Source organism: Trachypithecus francoisi, unplaced genomic scaffold (genome assembly GCF_009764315.1).
Source record: "Trachypithecus francoisi isolate TF-2019V2 unplaced genomic scaffold, Tfra_2.0 Lachesis_group4, whole genome shotgun sequence".
NCBI classification, from domain to species: domain Eukaryota; kingdom Metazoa; phylum Chordata; class Mammalia; order Primates; family Cercopithecidae; genus Trachypithecus; species Trachypithecus francoisi.
Window position 1 is genome coordinate 29,636,527 of NW_022681469.1, and position 18,577 is coordinate 29,655,103.

General features: G+C 42.5%; 1 protein-coding gene across 6 annotated transcripts in view; it reads right to left on the minus strand.

Moving 5' to 3' along the window:
• Window positions 1–212: 212 nt before the first annotated feature.
• The window catches only part of AHCYL2 (adenosylhomocysteinase like 2), a 217,336-nt gene continuing 198,971 nt past the window's right edge, over window positions 213–18,577 (minus strand). For all 6 annotated transcript variants that reach the window (XM_033194896.1, XM_033194895.1, XM_033194899.1 and 3 more), the window contains 6 exons: window positions 17,453–17,547; window positions 7,802–7,900; window positions 5,807–5,875; window positions 5,608–5,686; window positions 3,844–3,964; window positions 213–3,369 (listed from right to left, as the gene is read on the minus strand). In XM_033194896.1, the coding sequence (XP_033050787.1) occupies window positions 3,363–3,369; window positions 3,844–3,964; window positions 5,608–5,686; window positions 5,807–5,875; window positions 7,802–7,900; window positions 17,453–17,547 (470 nt within the window). In that variant the 3' untranslated portion in view covers window positions 213–3,362. The remainder of the gene's footprint in view (window positions 3,370–3,843; window positions 3,965–5,607; window positions 5,687–5,806; window positions 5,876–7,801; window positions 7,901–17,452; window positions 17,548–18,577) is intronic.

Consider the following 18,577-nt stretch of genomic DNA (forward strand, 5'->3'; position numbering starts at 1 on the left):
GCAGGTTCTTTACACACACAGCCAGGATGCACGTGTGTGCTGGCAGGTAGGAGGGGAACAGCATATTTATTAACAAAGCTAAGGTCATTCAAACATGCCCATTGGTAATATTTTCACATCCTTGCCCTACAGCAGGATCTCTAGTTTGTTGCCCAGAGATCTCGCTCATCTCTGAATTCCTAGTTCACAGAAACAAGAAATACCCTTAAGAGTCCATGTTAAGAATATTTTATTTGTTTTTTGAGATTACATAGTCATTATTGCTGATCTAATACAATCACTTAGACATAAAGATTTCCAAGAACTTCTCAGAAATGATGATCCTTAGAAGTTTTATTCCTTTCAGTAAGATGACAGAACTAGATGATTACGTATATATATAGAGATATATATATGTGTATATATATAGTTTAGAACCTGTCCACATATAATTTGCTGGTGTTGCCTATTTTCCTTCCGTAATTTTCCTTTATTGAAAAAGCTTAATGCAACAATGCATTTTGATTCCTTTTTTTAAAACCATGGCAAAGTTAATTTTGAGAAAACCACAGGAGCAGCAATATCAGATCTGTTCAGAGAAAAGCGAAGCAGCAAAAAAGCTTTGCAAGAGTATGTGGCCATGGGGAGCCGTGCTCATATGGGCAAGTAGGATAGGGAGGGAGGAGAGCAGAGGGAAGGTACAGTAGATATATTTTTTTTCTTTGTTTAAATGAAAAAAAGAAAACTGAATATCTCCATTAAGAAGGCAAAAAAGTGCCAGGCACGGTAGCACACACCTGTGGTTCCAGCTACACCGGAAGCTGAGGCAGGAGGATTGCTTGAGCCCAGGATTTTGAGACTAGCCCGGGCAACATAGTGAAACCCTGTTTCTAAGGGGGAAAAGAAAAGGCGGCGGCAAAATATTAGCACAGATTCATTGTAGAGAAAATGGTATGTATCCTCACAGACTGGAGCCACATACAAAGAGATAATTAGCCTTCTTTCCCATGCTTCCAGATAACAAGGATGCATCTAAGGTAAGAGGTTGGAGGAAAGAAGACACATTGCTCTGATTCCAAGGGTAGAGGGAATAATGACCGATTTCAACCCTAAGATAGAACCCAAATACTTAGGAGGCTTGTGGTTCTTTCTTCTTAATGTTGATAGCACAATGTTCCTACAAAGAAGAGAGGTCATCTGAAACTCAGAGGCAAATAACCCATCATGGGCAGCAACACTGGCAACCTAAACCAGAAGCCCAGTGTGGCTCCTTTTTTATTTGGAGTGGGTCTCTTCACTATAGCAAGGCAGAATGCACTCCTTAAGTACCAGCACATAGTAAGCTCCAGAGAGCAAGGCTTTCCTGAGAAACAGCAGGTTATGATTTTTGGTCTAAGAATACAATAGGCTAGAGACCATATATCTGCCAAATGGAATCTGCTCTGGATATAAGGTAAGGTACAAAGATCTGAATCTCTTGCTAAAGGGACCCAATTAATACAAAAATCAGGACTAGGTAGGCAAAAGGAAGAACTGAATGTCTTAGTGGGATTTTTAGCATTTATGATCTTCCTTATAAAAAAGAATATAACCAGTACTTGCTGAGACATATGGCCTGTGAAGAACTGTAGTCTATCGGCTGAATCTGTATACTATTTAATGAGGCAAATAGTCATTTACCAAAGTTCCACTTCCCACTTCCAAAAGTAAGGTCACTTTCAGACTAGCTCTGAGAGTGTATGTGAAGACCAAGAGAAGTTGGTGAGGGTGGAGGTAGAAGAGAATCAGGATGGGAAGGTTATAGTGGTCATGGGTGGTCTGGTGTTTCCTTGAGCCACCTTGGTCTTGAGACTTTGAGGCAGATCAGCGTAGGAAAAAAGTGGGAAACAAACAAACCTGAGAGTGTTAAATAGGATCGATAAGGGGAAGAGGCTTATTTAATTCAAGTTTCCTAGGGCCACTCCAGACTAACTCTTAGAACCAGTCTGGTCCCAATGAAACCCTTGAGACCAACGGATCAGTCTCCAAAAGGAATCCAATTTTTTGGGTGGGACATAAAATGTCACGCTGCCCACAACACATTACTAATTCTTTTTGCAGCACTGGAGTTACTCAAGAAACTGCCTCTGAAATACAGAATCCTCAAATGGAAGAGTTATAAAAGATATGCCAGCACAGAAGACCACAGATCAGATTGCAGATCTCAGTTTCATCCATGGCAATTGTCAAAGGAATGAATGTCTGACGAGGTTCAAACTAGTCAAATTAGCTGTGATAATCTGGGTACAGTTTACAATTTCATCTCCGTATCCCTCAGCCAGTCAAGCTGCAATGACCTCCCTGGGAAACAAATAAATATACTCTGCTTCGTTAGGGTATCAAGCTCTGAATCTGAAAGACCAGTCCCATTTCCAAAGCCTATACCCCTAAGTCCCTGGAAAAGTATGCCTTTCCCTACTCAGTTTCAGATGTAGCTTTAGGCAATAGCAGGAAGTTTCAGGAAGCAGTGCTTCACAACAAGCTCTCCTTTTCTGAGATAGTATCAATCTGGAGGAGCTTCCTTGGAAAATATCCAATTAAATGACAAGGAAGTAAAACTATGGGTCCCAGTGGAGCTGGCCCCACTTCCTGAGCAGAGGTTGGCTGGATTAGAAAGACAGTAAAACAAATGTCTAACAAATACCAAAACTGTGGAGGAAATAATGGAGGCACATCCCTCTTGCAACCAGCAAGTGTTAAAATGGACATAAATATTCAAGGAGAAGAAAGGAGTCCTGGGTAAGAAAGGAGACCCCTGGTAGGCACAGCACAGCTGAGTTCTTGATGTAGCTTGGCAAAGCCATAAATAACACTCCTTCCTTATTAGCCTTTATATAAAGAAGGCAGTGATAGTGATGGTCAAGACTGGGAATCCAATCTTGCCTGAAACACTGGCCATGTTAATTCCCAACGGCCTCACCTGGGGAAGGGCCAAAGCTGGGAAAAGCAGGTGATGAAAATTTATTCCAGAAAACTCCAGGGAACGGGGAGTATGGAATCTCTGGACTAACTCGTGAGCCTGGACAAGAGGAAAAATGGCCACTGCTGAGGATTCAGTCAATGGGGAATGATGCAAATGATGCACTGGGAGCAGTGACCCCATTTCTTTCCTTCCTCAGCCCGTCCTCTGTGGCTCTCATGGCCCTCAGGGCAGTAACCACACTCTGGGCCAATGCTACAGGCACAGGATTCTTGATTTTAATAAATAAATAACCTAACACACAGGGTGAGCACGGCAGGCAGCTTTGATTGGAGAAGCAGCTTGCTGAATTCTTTCTTGTATAGTAGTGGAGAAAAGGCTTGGAGTTCTATTCCTTAAAACTTCTGGTTTGAGTTACAGGAACTTAATACCTGGAGGGAAAAAGAAAGATGAGACTGTGATGTTATCAGCTAATGGGGATGCTGGGACATGAAGAGCCTGCCTAAAGGTGTAACAGGAGGCAGAGACTTTCCTGGAGTGTACAGTGACAGGAGATAACTGTGTCTCCTTTTCACATCATTGAAAAAGGCCAGTATTTCTCCATAGAGAGATAAAAATCATGGCAACAAGATGAAATGGGGAAAGGAATTAAGGAAGGGGAACTTTATTTAATGAGGCAAATAGCCACTTACCCAAACTCCACCTCTCTGTCTCCAAAAGGCAAATTCAGGAAGGGGAACACTATTTAATGCCTTGAAGAGTCTTTTGAGGGTGGCAGTGAGGGGAAGTGGGTTCATTTTTCTGAGTTCATGTAAGTGTATGTGGTTGGGGATGTAAAGACCAATTCCAGTGCACGAAGCTCATCACTGCCCAGGTGTCCCTGATTTCTGGGGAGCCCAAGGCACCTGTAGTAATTAGGCTTGAAGGGCCCATTCTTGTTGAGTCCCAGATACTTGGCCTGTTCATCTGTCAGCTCTGTCAAGTGGGCATCAAAGGTAGGCAGGTGTAGGCTGGCCACATACTCATCTGGAACAGACCACAGAAGCCCTGGTATAAGCATTCATGCCTTTTATCTGATGGCTGTTGTCCCCAAGCTAGGCCTCAAAAAGTTCAAAGACACCTTCTAATTCCTGGAGCTGAATGAAGAATGTTCAACCTTTGCTCACTAGTCCTCAATTCTAAGGAACAGCTGCCTTCAGCTTCAAGCCTAGTGCCTTCCAAAGCCTTAACAATTTATCTTTACTAACTCTTTCAGCTTTGAACCCTGCCTTCCAGAAAAGTACGGGAGAGATGAAAGAAACAACAGGCATCAAAATTTAAAAGACGCAACAGGATAATATGGGAACTAAATAATGGGAAGCTCCAACTTTAGTTTTGCCTTGGAGTCCATAAGTTGGGTCATTTAAAACAATTAATGCCTGGGGAAACTTGAATGGAAAAACTAAGAAGGATACTCTCACAGGATAAATGGGATAAATGAACTGTTCGCTTTGCTTTTAGTACTCTTAATTCTTACGGGTTTCTGTTCACATTCTATTATCTGACTACACAGTACTTATTCATAATCTTATGTCATTTCCTGTGTATTTGTTTGGTCTCCCAACTTCATTACATATTCCATCAGAATATGGACTGTGCTGTTGCTTTTATATTCTTCTAAAGTGTCTACTAAAGGGAAAATATATAAACTTTTAAGTTGTTATATACCTAGTGCTAAGGCAAAACAAAACCAGAAGCTGATTTATTACCTGATCTTTGCCTGAGGAGTTTATAAACACACTGTATCAGTTCAGGTGCTTGAGGCAGGCTCTTTAAAAATTTAAGACAGGTTAATGTTTCTCTTATACAAAACACCCACGTAACTGAATAGCTCCTATTCCACATCTCTCCTTTGGCCTGAAGTATTGGGATTGGTGTTGGAAAGCATAGTAAGAAAGTCTTGTGTAGGCCGGGCGCGGTGGCTCAAGCCTGTAATCCCAGCACTTTGGGAGGCCGAGACGGGTGGATCACGAGGTCAGGAGATCGAGACCATCCTGGCTAACACTGTGAAACCCCGTCTCTACTAAAAAATACAAAAAACTAGCCGGGCGACGTGGTGGGCGCCTATAGTCCCAGCTACTCGGGAGGCTGAGGCAGGAGAATGTCGTGAACCCGGAAGGCGGAGCTTGCAGTGAGCTGAGATCCAGCCACTGCACTCCAGCCTGGGCGACAGAGCGAGACTCCGTCTCAAAAAAAAAAAAAAAAAAAGAAAAAGAAAAAAAAAGAAAGTCTTGTGTCATCTGAGAAAAGGCTGGTAGGGGCTATTTGGCAGTCTAGAATTGGAATAAGTCAGATGTCACAAGGTAGGAGATAATTCTTCTCTTTTAAGGGAAGATTTTTTTTTCTTTGAGATTCGCACATAAAGATACTTTAAGAGAAAAAAAAAATCCTTAAAATTCACAGGCAGGTAAAATAAATCACAGCAAAATGTCACCACTTTGCTAGGGCAACACATGTCGAAAATGGGATAAATCAACTGGGAATGGGACCTAGGAATCCTAACTCCTACTTTACAAAATGAAGGTACCTTCCCCCCACCATACTTAAGTAAGCTAAGGCCCCCAAACTTCCTTTAGCCTCAGACTCTGAACTACTTTGGTAAGGATGGAGATGGAAGAGTAAATACTTACCCATTTTCTTGGGCAACAGGTAGACATCCTGCTTATAGCGACCCTCAGGAGCATTGTAAAGCTCTATCAAGGCAAGAGCCTAGAAAAGCAGAGAGATGGATGCTGATGTGCCATTCATGGCAATCTACCCAAGCAAGTGAAACCTGGTAGGTCTGAGAACCCTCTCCAGACTACTGCTGTCCCACTCTGGAACCCTTACCTGAGTAGTAGCAGTGATTGAGAGCACAAATGTAGGCACTGTGGAGCAGCTTAGGTTCAGCAGGCGGCCCTAGTGATCAAAGATGAAGACACAAATGGATTAGGACAAAGTTGTTGGCCTTTGAGAAGTGAGGGAAGAGAAGCATGACCGCCATTTTCCAAACACTTCCCGACTAACACTGCTGGAAAAAAAGCAGCTGTTTAATATATAAGAACTGACTGACATTTAAATGAAACCACTAAAATTCTGGAAAACTGATGAAACTAATAGCTAAAAGATTTCTGGAATTATTTGAAAAGGAATATAGATGGTCATATGACACTGAGGCTTATGCCAAATATCAGTATATTTCTCTGTAATTTTCCACTCTCTACAGCAAAATATCCTCCTGAGGATCGGCATTCCTTTGACAGACTGTCTTGAAATAAACAATGATCAGTCAAATCCAGGGACAATCTCTCCAGGTTGTGAGGGGAGATATCTTTGGACTTAGGAAGCTGTGATGATTGATTGATTTATTAGATTGAGTCTCCCTCTGTTGCCCAGGCTGGAGTTCAGTGGCATGATCTTGACTCACTGTAACCTCTGCCTCCTGGGTTCAAACGATTCTCCTGCCTCAGCCTCCAGAGTAGCTGGGATCACAGGCGGGCACCACCATACTCAGCTAACTTTTGTATTTTTTATTTTATTTATTTATTTTTTTTAGTAGAGACGGGGTTTCACCATAGCGGTGATGATTTTTGTGCTTCTCCTTCAGTTTGGTTCTCCTGAATTCAAAGAGAGCCTTGTCAGCCCTGCATTTTGAGTTGGTGATTCGGATAGCAGAAGAACTAGAAACTGCCCCCAATGCCACCCTTTCCTATTTTGTTTCCTATGAAGCCTAACCACCTTTTTGCTCAACCACGTAGCACAAAACACCCATGGTACTTGCTTTTGTCACCAAAATTACCAGGTGGGGACCTCTTAGGGCAGCTAGAAATAAGTCATCAAGTCAGCAGACTGACATCAAAGCTATTAATGCATATTTAGCAATCTGCCCATCTCCTCCTCATATACACTTCTTCCTTGTGAAGAAATAGTGCAGTCCCTTTACGAATGCCCTAAAGTATCTGAGAAGATGAGATAAAGTGAGGAAAACATGAAGAGAACAGTAAGGACACTAAAAACCCCTAACTTATGGGCCCCTAGATAAAGACCATGTATCTTTTACATTTTGATATTCAGGTTCTTTAATATAAAAAAAGAAAGAAAAAAGACTGAAAGTCAAAATTGGGAAAAGTATTATTATCCTCCTCATTATTTTGGTATCTTTCTCTGAAGAAGAGAAAGCTTCAAGGTAAGAATAGAAGGCATCATTATAACTGTCAGGAATCCAGGACTAGGGAGGAGGAGCTTTTAAGAAAGGAAAAGGGGTCAAACATTGACATGGAAGCCAAGTAAAATGAAAGTCAAAAGTGTCAATGTGAGCTAGGAGCTAGGATGAGGAAATATCAATTGAGCAATTGATATCTAGGTAGGTACCTACTACACATCTGGCTCAATTCAAGGGAATGGACATTCAAAAACAGGGAATCTATCAGTAAAAACATACATTCCCAGAGCTTGCCTAAAATAGTCCTGGTTACAGTCGGGAATATCTACTTTGTGCTTACTGATTAAAGCATCCCACAAATGACATTATCTCTTTGCACACATCACTTAAAGTGGCACTGGTTCTATCTGTGAATTCCTTCTACAGTAATAATCATTATCTGACTCAACCTGTGGATTGACATGGAGAGACGGGATAATTGGTGAAAAGTGGGGAACCAAAATAGTTTCTTAACTGCAGAATGAAAAGATCTTTCACAATTAGAAGTAACATCCATTGGGAAAGTAGTCAAACTTGTGCTTAACAGAGGAGTTGAAAGTATGCGAGAACATGAGGAGGAGGGGACCTGGGAACTGCAGTCTCTCCTGTTGTGGGGGAGTATTTTTTGCCAGTCTCAGCCTTACCTCTGCCAGCAGTACTATCCTCTTGCCATCAGGCCATATCACATGGTCAACTTGAGATCTCACTCGCTCCCAGGTCAGCTCTGGTGTCCGCAGACTTGCCTGGAACACATACAGCAAGTACAGCATTAGCCATAGCAAGCCCCACTGTGGGGACAGAAAGATGTTGAAGGGAGCCATTTCAAATAGCAGGTTGAAAGGAGCAACCAACATGCCAGATGGAGAATACCTGTCCTGTGTTGGTTAGGACTGTTCCATTTCAGGGAATTTAATCTGGGGCCCAGCCAGGGAGGGATCACTCAGGATGTCATTCCACAACATATACTGTGTGCCCACTCTCACAGTAAAAGGTGCTATGGGAAATACAAAAGAAACCAAAGACATGGTTTCTGCCTTCAAAAAGCTTCTACTTTAGCTGGGGACACAAAACAATACATATGTGAGAGGAAAAAAATGCCCTTAAAGTACTTACAAAGCAACATGCAAACAAGTGCAAATTAATACAGTGCAAACTGAATATATAAGTGCTGAAGAAACACAGAAAAAAAAGGAAGAACACAGATGAGTGGGTTTAGTAAGAGGCCAAATGTCCTAAACATAGCATGCTGGGGCCCAAGGTTCTGCCTTCATATCCCAAGGTCCCAGGTTCCACCTTTTCAATGATGGTGGTCCACCCTAGTTACAGAAGCTTTGTGACCTAAGTGCAAATGTGAGGTAGCCTTTAAAGAAATGCTTAATGGTAGAGTAAAGCTCCCAATGGCTCACCCTCCTTCCATTTCTGTATATTGTATATTCAGAGAAAATGAGAAAAAAATGTTATTTTGTTTTTTAACAGCAGCAATCAAATAACAGCCACGGGGTGTAGACTTAAGACAACACCTTCTTTCTTCCAATAGGCAATGCCTAAAATAGAAAGTGAGTTCATATTCCAAAACTACCCATTGGCTCATTTGATAAAATTAAGGAGTTCTGCCAAATAGTTTTCAGACAAATAAAGAGAAACGCTTTTAGTTATACAATAATGATTCATTTACAGGGCACATACCATATTCTAGGCATTGTAGTAAAGAGCATGAATATAGATAAGACTGTGGATTCCTTTACTGGGCTGTGAACCATTTATGGACAAAGACAATATCTTCTTTTCATTTTTGTATTTCAAGGTCTATTTAAGCAAACAATGGTATGCTAAGCTAAAGTTTAGAAATTCATGGTTCCTATCCATGAGGAAGTACCAATGTAGTGGAAAAGACATATACAGTTATATTTCAGTGCATTCAGAACTATATTAATGGTGTGGACCATTTATTTATTAGGTAGATGGGAAACACATATAATTTCTTGAAATGTCAAGTTTCATAAATTGGTTCAACCTTTCTTTTTTTTTTTTTTTTTTTTTTTTTTTTGAGACGGAGTCTCGCTCTGTCGCCCAGGCTGGAGTGCAGTGGCCGGATCTCAGCTCACTGCAAGCTCCGCCTCCCGGGTTCACGCCATTCTCCTGCCTTAGCCTCCCGAGTAGCTGGGACTACAGGCGCCCGCCACCTCGCCCGGCTAGTTTTTTTGTATTTTTTTTAGTAGAGACGGGGTTTCACTGTGTTAGTCAGGATGGTCTCGATCTCCTGACCTCGTGATCCGCCCGTCTCGGCCTCCCAAAGTGCTGGGATTACAGGCTTGAGCCACCGCGCCCGGCCGGTTCAACCTTTCTAGAGGGCAATTTGGCAGCAGCTAGCAAAATTTTATATGTACCTAATCTTTGACCAATCAGTTTCACTTGTTTAGGTCACGATCCTATAAAAATACTTTCTCAAGTTCAGAAATATAAGTGCACAAGAATGTTCAATCCAGCCTTATTTATAATAGTGAAAAATGTAAACAAACAAGGGAATGGTTAAGTAAATCAGGGTAATTCCATATAGTGGAATATTATACAACTCTTTTTAAAAAACGTACTACAGCAAGAAGCTCCACAAAAAAGATAGATATATATGTGTTAACATGAAAACCATTCACTATACTTTTTTTTTTTTTTTTTTTGAGATGGAGTCTCACTCTGTCACCCAGGCTGGAGTGCAATGGCATGACCTTGGCTCACTGCAACCTCTGCCTCCTGGGTTCAAGCTATTCTCCTGCCTTAGCCTCCCAAATAGCTGGGATTATAGGCACACGCCATCATGTCCGGCTAATTTTTTTTTTTTTTTGAGACGGAGTCTCACTCTGTTGCCCAGGCTGGAGTGCAGTGGCCGGATCTCAGCTCACTGCAAGCTCTACCTCCCAGGTTTAGGCCATTCTCCTGCCTCAGCCTCCCCAGTAGCTGGGACCCAGGTGCCCGCCACCTCACCCGGCTAGTTTTTTGTATTTTTTTAGTAGAGACGGGGTTTCACTGTGTTAGTCAGGATGGTCTCGATCTCCTGACCTCGTGATCCGCCCGTCTCGGCCTCCCAAAGTGCTGGGATTATAGGCTTGAGCCACCGCGCCCGGCCGGTTCAACCTTTCTAGAGGGCAATTTGGCAGCAGCTAGCAAAATTTTATATGTACCTAATCTTTGACCAATCAGTTTCACTTGTTTAGGTCACGATCCTATAAAAATACTTTCTCAAGTTCAGAAATATAAGTGCACAAGAATGTTCAATCCAGCCTTATTTATAATAGTGAAAAATGTAAACAAACAAGGGAATGGTTAAGTAAATCAGGGTAATTCCATATAGTGGAATATTATACAACTCTTTTTAAAAAACGTACTACAGCAAGAAGCTCCACAAAAAAGATAGATATATATGTGTTAACATGAAAACCATTCACTATACTTTTTTTTTTTTTTTTTTTGAGATGGAGTCTCACTCTGTCACCCAGGCTGGAGTGCAATGGCATGACCTTGGCTCACTGCAACCTCTGCCTCCTGGGTTCAAGCTATTCTCCTGCCTTAGCCTCCCAAATAGCTGGGATTATAGGCACACGCCATCATGTCCGGCTAATTTTTTTTTTTTTTTGAGACGGAGTCTCACTCTGTTGCCCAGGCTGGAGTGCAGTGGCCGGATCTCAGCTCACTGCAAGCTCTACCTCCCAGGTTTAGGCCATTCTCCTGCCTCAGCCTCCCCAGTAGCTGGGACCCAGGTGCCCGCCACCTCACCCGGCTAGTTTTTTGTATTTTTTAGTAGAGACGGGGTTTCACCGTGTTAGCCAGGATGGTCTCGATCTCCTGACCTCATGATCTGCCCGTCTCGGCCTCCCAAAGTGCTGGGATTACAGGCTTGAGCCACCGCGCCTGGCCATGTCCGGCTAATTTTTGTATTTAGTAGAGACGGGGTTTCGCCATGTTGGCCAGTCTGGTCTCGAACCCCTGACTTCAAGTGATCTGCCTGCCTCGGCCTCCCAAAGGGCTAGGATTACAGGCGTGAGCCACTATGCCCAGCCCACTCACTATTAAGTGAAAAAAATCAAGTTGCAGAACAATATAGTGTAATATCAATTATGGAAGTTTTTGCTTATTTTAAGCATATTTATAGTGTTTGCATTTTTAAACTAAGCAAGTATTACTTTAAAATTGGAATTTTAAAAAATAAATGTTATAAATAAATACTGTAAATATAAGGGTTAAAAAAAACTTAAGGGAAAGGCACAGTGGTTCACGCCTATAATCCCACATTTTGGGAGGCCAAAGTGGGAAGATCCCTTGAGCCCAGGAGTTCAACATCAGCTTGGGCAACATAGTGAGACCTTGTCTCTACAAAAAAAAAAAAAAAAAAAACAGAATTAGCTGGGCATGTTGGCATGTGCCTGCAATGTCAGCTACTCGGGAGGCTGAGGTGGGAGCAATGCTTGCGCCTGGGAAGTTGAGTCTGCAGTGAGCTGAGATTGTGCCACTGTATTCCAGTCTGGGCGGTAACAGAGTGAGACCCTGTCTCAAAAAAAAAAAAAAAAAAGAATTTAAGCAAACAGACCATTTTGAGAAGTTAAGGATATACGAAGTAGAATCCATTAGCCTTTAGAGCTTAGTACCATGGAGGGTAATAACCACAAAGAGTCAAGAGATACTCTTGGTGACAATGGCAGTTTTTATTGAGATGACGGGAGTTTTAAGTATTTCAGGTTCTTAGTATTTCACACCCCTAATCTCCCAGAGGCCAAGCAATCTTGGTGATTAGGAGTAAAGAGCTAAAACCCATCTAGGAAGTATTCCTTGGGAAGAAAGATACGGCAGAATCAAGGAAAGGACACTTCTTATGAACATAAGAAAATAACCAATGCTTAGTAGAGACAGTTTACTAGAGCACTCGAATGGCTATGTTATAGGTGAAAGTCTGACAGTAAGTTTAAAAAGGGGTTTGAAGAGAAACTTGGTTAACTTATCTCTATCACTGTCCAGGAAGCTCCAATAACCTGCCTATTAAGGCCTAGTCAGCAGTCACATTCCTCAAGAGCAGAAGGGTTTCCTATCTTATGGCTGGCACAGCTTGACAGAATCTCTCAAAAACATCCAGTTGTCTTTGCTGTGGAACTATAATCACTAAACAACCTACCAGGAAAAGGGATTCCTGTGCAGACTACCTTCCCAAACCAGGTGTACATCCCACCATAAACTGGCTACTCATTATGCTTGCACAAATTGGTCTCACATAATTCTGAACAGTGCACATCTGTTTTTTTTTTTTTTTTCAGGGAGAACAACTGTGGTTCTAGTCCTGTAAAGCACAATCTCAGGTTAAATCATTCTTTGGCTGGAAAAAATGTTTAAAGCCTATGTACTTAATGGTTTGACCACCTGAATTGTGAAGCTTATAATTACACAGGCCTTCTATGTGATGCACGTGGGTAAGCAGGTCTGCTTTTTTTTGAGACGGAGTCTCACTGTGTCGCCCAGGCTGGAGTGCAGTGGTGCTATCTCGGCTCACTGCAACCTCCGCCTCCCGGGTTCAAGTGATTCTCCTGCCTCAGCCTCCTGAGTAGCTGGGACTACAGGTACACGCCACTACGCCTGGCTAATTTTTGTATTTTTAGTAGAGATGGTGTTTCACCATGTTGGTCAGGCTGGTCTCAAACTCCTGACTTCATGATCCGCCCGCCTGGGCCTCCCAAGGTGCTGGGATTCTAGGCGTGAGCCACCACACCTGGCTGCAGGTCTGCTTTTAAGAGAAAGCAAACATATAAAAGAAAGATATGGCCAAAAGGCAGTGAAGAACACAATCCCTATTCCCAGGTCCTTCAATATTCACAGCATTCATATTTCTCAGAAAAAATGCAGCTTTCTAAATGATCAACTCTTCTGATGAGCTGCTCCTTCCTAAATATGCAGCAGGCAACATCTCAAGGTTAGGTAAAACTATGAATTCCTACCAAAAAAGGAAAAAAAAACTCTTCAAAAATTTTGATTACTAAAAATATCTGGATACTTACCAAATCATTCTCCTACAGTTTCACTTAGCTGACTGGTAACGATTTCCCTCTTTTTCTCACACTGTGCATCCAATCCATTTAGCAAATTCCATTAGTCACAACCTATCACTTCTTATCACCTCTAACACTTGCCCATGTAATCCAAGCCACCACTTTCTACAGTCAGAAATACTGAAAGAACCTGCTGTTATCCCTATCATTAGTCAAGCTCCAGAATGTTTTCTTTATACAAAAGCCAGAGTAATTTTCTTTTTAGAGACAGGATGTTACCATGTTGCCCAGGTTGACTTCTAACTTCCAGGCTCAAGCAATCCTCCCACCTCAGCCTCCTCAATAGCTGGGGACTACAGGCGTGAGCCACCACACCTGGCTTCCAGAGTAATTTTTAAAAACCTAAGCATTCAGGACATAGGCATGGGCCCTAAGGACTTCATGTCTAAAACACCAAAAGCAACGGCAACAAAAGCCAAAATTGACAAATGGGATCTAATTAAACTAAAGAGCTTCTGCACAGCAAAAGAAACTACCATCAGAGTGAACAGGCAACCTACAGAATGGAAAAAATTTTTGCAATCTACTCATCTGACAAAGGGCTAATATCCAGAACCTACAAAGAACTCAAACAAATTTACAAGAAAAAAACAACCCCATCAAAAAGTGGGCAAAGGATATGAACAGACATTTCTCAAAAGAAGACGTGCATACAGCCAACAGACACATGAAAAAATGCTCATCATCACTGGCCATCAGAGAAATGCAAATCAAAACCACAATAAGATACCATCTCACACCAGTTAGAATGGCAATCATTAAAAAGTCAGGAAACAACAGGTGCTGGAGAGGATGTGGAGAAATAGGAACACTTTTACACTGTTGGTGGGATTGTAAACTAGTTCAACCATTATGGAAAACAGTATGGCGATTCCTCAAGGATCTAGAACTAGAAGTACCATATGACCCAGCCATCCCATTACTGGGTATATACCCAAAGGATTATAAATCATGCTGCTATAAAGACATATGCACACGTATGTTTACTGCAGCATTATTCACAATAGCAAAGACTTGGAATCAACCCAAATGTCCATCAGTGACAGACTGGATTAAGAAAATGTGGCACATATACACCATGGAATACTATGCAGCCATAAGAAAGGCTGAGTTTGTGTCCTTTGTAGGGACATGGATGCAGCTGGAAACCATCATTCTCAGCAAACTATCGCAAGAACAGAAAACCAAATACCGCATGTTCTCACTCACAGGTGGGAACTGAAAAATGAGATCACTTGGACTTAGGAAGGGGAATATCACACACCGGGGCCTATCATGGGAAGGGGGGAGGGATTGCATTGGGAGTTATACCTGATGTAAATGACGAGTTGATGGGTGCTGACGACTTGATGAGTGCAGCACACCAACATGGCACAAGTATACATATGTAACAAACCTGCATGTTATGCACATGTACCCTAGAACTTAAAGTATTAAAAAAAAAAAAATTTATAAGAAGAAAATTTATTAAAAAAAAAAAACCAAACCTAAGTCAGCTGGGTGCAGTGGCTCATGCCTGTAATCCCAGCACTTTGGGAGGCCGAGGCTGGCGGATCACAAGGTCAGGAGATCGAGACCAGCCTGGCCAACACGGTGAAACCCCGACTCTATTTTTTTTTTTTTTTTTGAGATGGAGTCTCGCTCTGTTACCCAGGCTGGAGTGCAGTGGCGTGATCTTGGCTCACTGTAAGCTCCGCCTCCTGGGTTCATGCCATTCTCCTGCCTCAGCCTCCTGAGTAGCTGGGACTACAGGCGCCTGCCACTACGCCCGGCTGATTTTTTGTATTTTTAGTAGAGATGGGGTTTCACCATTCACAGGATGGTCTCGATCTTCTGACCTTGTGATCCGCCCGTCTCGGCCTCCCAAAGTGCTGGGATTACAGGCGTGAGCCACTGCACCTGGCCAACTCTGACTCTATTAAAAACACAAAAAATTAGCCAGGCATGGTGGTGAGCACCTGTAGTCCCAGCTACTCAGGAGGCTGAGGCAAGAGAATTGCAGGTGATCAACCTGCCTCAGCCTCCCAAAGTGCTGGGATTAGAGGTGTGAGCCATCGTGTCCGGCCTGTGCACTGGTTTCATTTTGAATCAATTACATGCCTGACAAGGCAGTTAACTTCTTAGTTTCCCAACTGAAAATTAAGAATAAGAATAATGCCTCATGGAGTGGTCAAAAAGATGAAATGAGATAAAGTAAAAATACAAAAGGTATAGGTCTGCATTAGGAGTTATTTTTATTTCAGAGTTTCTTGAGGGTTTACACAGGAAAATTCCTTCCCCTTCCCTTCCTCTGAAGATTTCCCATTAGGGCCCAGGGCATGACATCAATACTCCCCTTTAGGCCTTTCCCCTTAGAGGGCTCTAGAAGCAAAGTCATCCAGGAACTGAGAATCATTTGCTGGATAGTTTTAGAAATACTAATATCCTTGATCACTCAGCAAAGAGGCAGTATGGCACATAAATGGAACTTAAGCAAAAGAAAAATAAAGAACCAACTACCAACTAAATTGTTCATTGTAAGCAAAATATCATGGTAAGAGAGAGTAATAAGGCCATACCACTCAGACACCCCAGGGTAGACAGAGGCTTTGGTAGGTTGTTCTGCCAGCTATTTTTTTTTTTTTTTTGAGACAGAGTCTCGCTCTGTCGCCCAGGCTGGAGTGCAGTGGCCGGATCTCAGCTCACTGCAAGCTCCGCCTCCTGGGTTCACGCCATTCTCCTGCCTCAGCCTCCCGAGTAGCTGGGACTACAGGCGCCCGCCACCTCGCCCGGCTAGATTTTTTGCATTTTTTTAGTAGAGACAGGGTTTCACCGTGATAGCCAGGATGGTCTCGATCTCCTGACCTCGTGATCCGCCCGTCTTGGCCTCCCAAAGTGCTGGGATTACTGGCTTGAGCCACCGCGCCCGGCCCTGCCAACTACTTTTAATAATGGAAGAACAGAGCACAGAATTTAAAAGGGAAACCATATATAATAAATATTATCCAATAAGCTCTCAGTCCATCAGCTGGTCCTTACCTGGTAATGCTGAAGCTCAATCAAAGCAGCCCTCAGTGGAGATGAAAGCATGCTTTGCTTGAGCCAGTTACCCAGAGAGAAATAAAGGTGTGCCATAAAAATTTAAAACCAGAGTAAAAGTCACACTGAGAGATACTTTGGTAAATCTGAAAATAAACAACACTTGGCTGGGTGAGGTGGCTCACACCTATAATCCCAGCACTTTGGGAGGCTGAGGTGGGCAGATCACAGGTCACGAGTTTGAGACCAGCCTATCCAATATGGTGAAACTCTGCCTCTACTAAAAACATAAAAATTAGCCAGGCATGGTAGTGGGCACCTATAGTCACAGCTACTCTGGAGGCTGAGAAAGGAGAATCACTTGAACCCAGGAGGTAGAGGCTGCAGTGAGCCAAGACCGTGCCACTGCACTCCATCCAGCCTGGACAACAGAGCGAGACTCCGTCTCAAAAAAAAAAAAAAGAAAGAAAAAACACTTCTATTAACTATTACTTGGGCAACTTATTAGTACCAAGTGCTATTTTGGATTGGAAAATTATAGGGTGAATATAACCAAATTAGAGAATCAAAGTGATATATTTTCCAGGTTTGAAGAATACATGCTACTACACAATGGCACTGGATTGATTATGACACCTGCAGACACAATACTACAGTTTGAAAAACATGTGAGGGGTGACCTCGCCCAGTAAAAGAGAGGGATAAAAGAAGAAACCACAGTATTTGATACACACAGTCAATCCTAAGCAAGAGAATCATCCCTGCCCATAGATTTCTCTCCCTTATTTCCTTGGACCAACCTACTTATCTCATCTTTATGGTAAAACCAAACACCCCCAAAATACTGACTACCATACTGATTCACATTCATTGTATCACTTAGCTTTGAGTTTGTATCATTCATTGTAGTTTTGAGTTTATCTTGCTCTCAATCCTAAACATAGAGATAAGGCTTACAGTGTAAACAGTCATCGAGCTTGAATAGATGACAATCATTTTAAATTATTAAATTGAGATGAAGAAACTTTATAGTCTCCACAAATACAGGCTATAGGGCTAGTAAGTGAAAAGATGTGGACAACTCTGCCAGGACACTCATGTTTAGGATGGCTTGTGACACTGCTCTCTCATTTTAAAGTTTGTTTCTTGTGAAGGAGAGAAAAAAGCCCCCAATAATGAGCCACTTGATCTTACCACGTCAATCTCTGTATTGGAATGTCCCATGTTACAAACGATGCAGCTATTCTTCATACGGTCCAAGTGCTCTCTGGTTACCACATTCTTGTTACCTTAAAAACAGAAGAGAGGTTTGAGCGCTCACTGTCTTTTGGCAGCAGCAGAGAAAGATAATCCACAGAATGAGAAAATAAATGTGCAAATCATATAACTGATAAGGGACTTGTTATAAGGAATTCTTACAACCCAATAAGAAGAAGACAATTTAAAAATAAGCAGGCCAGGTGGCTCACACCTGTAATCCCAGCACTTTGGGAGGCTGAGGTGGGCGGGTCACGAAGTCAGGAGATTGAGACCATCCTGGCTAACATGGTGAAACCCCGTCTCTACTAAAAGTACAAAAAATTAGCTGGGCATGGTGGCGGGCGCTTTTAGTCCCAGCTACTCGGGAGGCTGAGGCAGGAGAATGGCATGAACCTGGGAGGTGGAGCTTGCTGTGAGCCGAGACTGCGCCACCGCACTCCAGCCTGGGTGACTCTGTCTCAAAACAAACAAACAAAAAAAAGCAGGCCGGCCACGCTCACTCATGCCTGTTATCCCAGCACTTTGGGAGGCTGAGGTGGCAGAATCAATAACTTGAGCCCTGGAGTTTGAGACCAGCCTGGGCAACATGGCAAAGCCCCATTTCTACAAAAAAAATACAAAAATAAGCTGGGTATGGCGGCATGTGCCTGTAGTCCCAGCTACTAGGGAGGCTAAGGTAGGAGGATCGATTGAGCCCCATAGGTCAAGGCTGCAGTGAGCTGTGATTGCATCACTACACTGTAGCTTGGGTGACAGAGTGAGACCCTGTCTCCAAAAGAAAAAAAAGAAAAGGCTCTGAATCGACATTTCTTCAGAGAAGATGTACAAATGGCCAATAAATACATGAAAAGATGCTCAACATCATTCGTCATTAGGGAAATGGAAATCAAAACCACAATGAGATACCACTTTACGTTCACTAGGATGGCAATATCAAAAAGAATGGCAATAACAAGTGTTAGTGAAGATATGGAGAAATTAGAAGGCACATATATTGTTGGTGGGATTGTAAAATGGTGCAGTCACTTTCAAAAAGTTTGGCAATTCCAGCCAGGCGTG